This window comes from Daucus carota, chromosome 1, assembly GCF_001625215.2.
Source record: "Daucus carota subsp. sativus chromosome 1, DH1 v3.0, whole genome shotgun sequence".
In the NCBI taxonomy this organism is placed as follows: Eukaryota; Viridiplantae; Streptophyta; class Magnoliopsida; order Apiales; family Apiaceae; genus Daucus; species Daucus carota.
Window position 1 is genome coordinate 39,561,846 of NC_030381.2, and position 2,931 is coordinate 39,564,776.

The 2,931-nt window shown below is 35.4% G+C and overlaps 1 protein-coding gene across 1 annotated transcript; it reads right to left on the reverse strand.

Annotated features, from left to right (window-relative positions):
* Positions 1-280: 280 nt before the first annotated feature.
* LOC108197589 (short-chain dehydrogenase reductase 3b) lies at positions 281-1,641 on the reverse strand. The gene is made up of 2 exons (XM_017365246.2): positions 1,439-1,641; positions 281-1,348 (listed from the first exon to the last, which is right to left on the reverse strand). Exons 1-2 carry the CDS (start codon positions 1,450-1,452, stop codon positions 574-576), a joined length of 789 nt encoding a protein of 262 aa, XP_017220735.1. The 5' UTR covers positions 1,453-1,641; the 3' UTR covers positions 281-573.
* Positions 1,642-2,931: the final 1,290 nt, after the last annotated feature.

The window sequence follows — 2,931 nt, forward strand, 5'->3', positions numbered from 1 at the left end:
GTTTTTTGAAGTTCTTTTTCACGACAGATGAAAGTAAGAAGGGGTTGACCTCCCTGTTATAAACAAAAACGAAGGCAGGAAGAAAAATATGCAAACTGAAATCTGTCTTTTGTGCTGCACAGACCAATAATCTAGTAAGCAGCAGTGTAACATGGTGGTGGACTAGTTAGAAGTAGGCTTGAGACATGGGCAGACAAGATTCATCAACTCATTAAGTGGAAGGTAGCAAAATAATAGCATTGCGGATTACAAGGAGAAAAAGCACATGACCAATTGCTGGTAAATCCAAAATTAAACTCTGACTTACAAACATTAAAATTCATAAAAATTATAATACCACTGTCACAATTCCAAGTGAATGCATGTAAAGATTCTTCGTCAAACCCACCACCCATGTCCCAGTTGATAGAGATCGTGACTTTAGGCACTTATCATCCAAGATCACATGTTTAATTTCACTGGAGGCACGGAAACAAGTGGGCTGTCATGTTCGGTTGGTACGAGTGTGCTAATAATTCTTCAAATTAGTCGAGTTGCGCGAAAACTGACCCGATTCTTCATCAAACACTTTGATCAGAAGGAAGAAAAAGAATTACTAACCACTGAGAACCCCCCATCAACAACCAGATTATGTCCACTAATATAAGCAGACTCATCAGATGCAAGAAACAGAGCTGCATCTGCAATATGTCTGGCTTTCAACACAATGCCTTTCAAATTAGCCAATGCACAACCATTGGCCTCAACTTCACTCGGCTCCACATTATAAGCATTGCACGAGAGAGGAGTCGCTACCCCGAATGGTGAAATCGAATTCACCCTGATCCCGTGAGCTCCCAGCTCGCTGCACGCGGCCCTCACAAGGCCTACCAACGCATGCTTCGACGTTGTGTAGGCATGCGGTCCAGCCCCTCCAAGATTTGCTGCAACACTAGTTGTGCAAATGATCGATCCGCGGGTTTTCTTGGCGACCATCATTCGTGCAGCATGCTTGATTGTTATCGCGACACCGCGGACATTTGTAGCCATAGTGTTGTCGAATTCCTCCATGTCGAGGTCTAGAATGCTTGTCATAGGCCCCATGATCGCAGCATTGCTGAATAAAACGTCCAATTTTCCGTATTTTTCTATAGCAAAATTTATCGTTTGCACAACTTCTTGTTCATTTCTAACATCACAATGCTGATAACTCACCTTTTCGGAACCTATTGATGCCACAACCTGATGGCCTAGATCATCCTGAACATCTGCAACAACTACAAATGCTCCATTTTCCGCGAATAATCGAACCGTCTGCTCACCGATTCCACTGGCTGCGCCAGTAACAAGTGCTACCTTGCCCTCCAACCTGCAAAATCGAAATTTTTCGTTATCGAAAATCACAAAAATAAAAAAAAATAAAAAATTTAATTTTATGAGGAGGAGCCTGGGGACTTGCCTTGGCTTAGACATTGGATAGATGAATTTGATGGGTTGCTCGAATTTGAAAAAGGGGTCTTGGATCTGCAGTTATAAATAGTTAACTTGAGAATTGAGAAGCTCAAGTTAAACAAAATTCAGAGCACGAGGTTATGGCGAATGTGAGACAGATTATATATAATGCATTTGCTACATTTGTTATGTACCTCGATGTCAGTTTCTCTATTTAGTTAATTGTTATTTATATTACAACTATTTATATAGATTATGGAACTCCCACGTCAATACTGTTCATATGTCAACTCCTTTTTGCTTTCTTGTTGCTTGGCTAGGGAAATCAAGAGTTCGAATATCGTCAAATATAAGACGGGTGTGTGAATACGTTTAATTATATATATATGTGAAGAAAATGAAAGGCTATTGCCTGCCGCTCCACGAATCTCATAATGCAACTACCTGAATATCTAAATTAATTATTGCTGATGTAATTTGATAAAATAGCTATCAACAGCTACTTGTTATCAAAGCAGAACTGGGAAACTATAAATATTTTTTTGATTTTCCTGCTTTCAAATTATACAATACTCCATAGATTAACTAATTTTCGAATATGCGTTCAAGTTAAAATCGATAGGCAAGTTAAATTTTAAATAATTTTGAGATCTAACCGGATCCGATCACTGTGAGATAAATTACGATGTTTAGAATCGAATCATAATAATTTGACTTTTCGAACCGCAACGATCTATTCCTTTCGCAAACGTGTAATTATGCTGTTGATCTTGTGCGGCACTCCTACCATCTTTTCCTCTTACATTACATTCCACTGCAAAGTATTATAACTCACAGATTATATAAAAATTATCTACTTCACAATTTAGTTTAGCAATTATAATATCAAAAATCACTTACCAATTACCGTATACATAAGTATCATGAGCAGTTATATTATACGAGAGAATGTTACACCTTTATTGTAAAGATAGTTAAGATACCATTTCTTTAGCAATCACAAAATTATAAATTATGAATTAAATTTCTACAAATTATAATATAACCTAAAATTACTAATTTCATATACATACATATCTACGCAAGTAAAATATGCATATAGCTAGTTGTTACACATTTATAGCATGTATGTTAAAAATACGAATATGCATATAGCTAGTTGTTACACATTTATAGCATGTATGTTAAAAATACGAATAAAAAGCGATGCATGACCTAACAAGCAGTCTGTTAGGTTGAGTATATATATGATTTATGACTTAATATACCTTACGATTTAATGTGATTTATTAATACGTTGGGAGTTTAAAATATCTATTTGGATAATTTTGATTTATTAATCACTTGTGAGTTATTAAAAAAATAATGATAATAATAACAAAAATAAAAATAATTTATAGGTAATTTATATTTTATGAGTAATTTTATCTAAAAAAGTTTAGAAAAATCAATTCACCAAAAAAAGTAACTCAAACTAACTTCTGGTTATAAGTCGGTTTC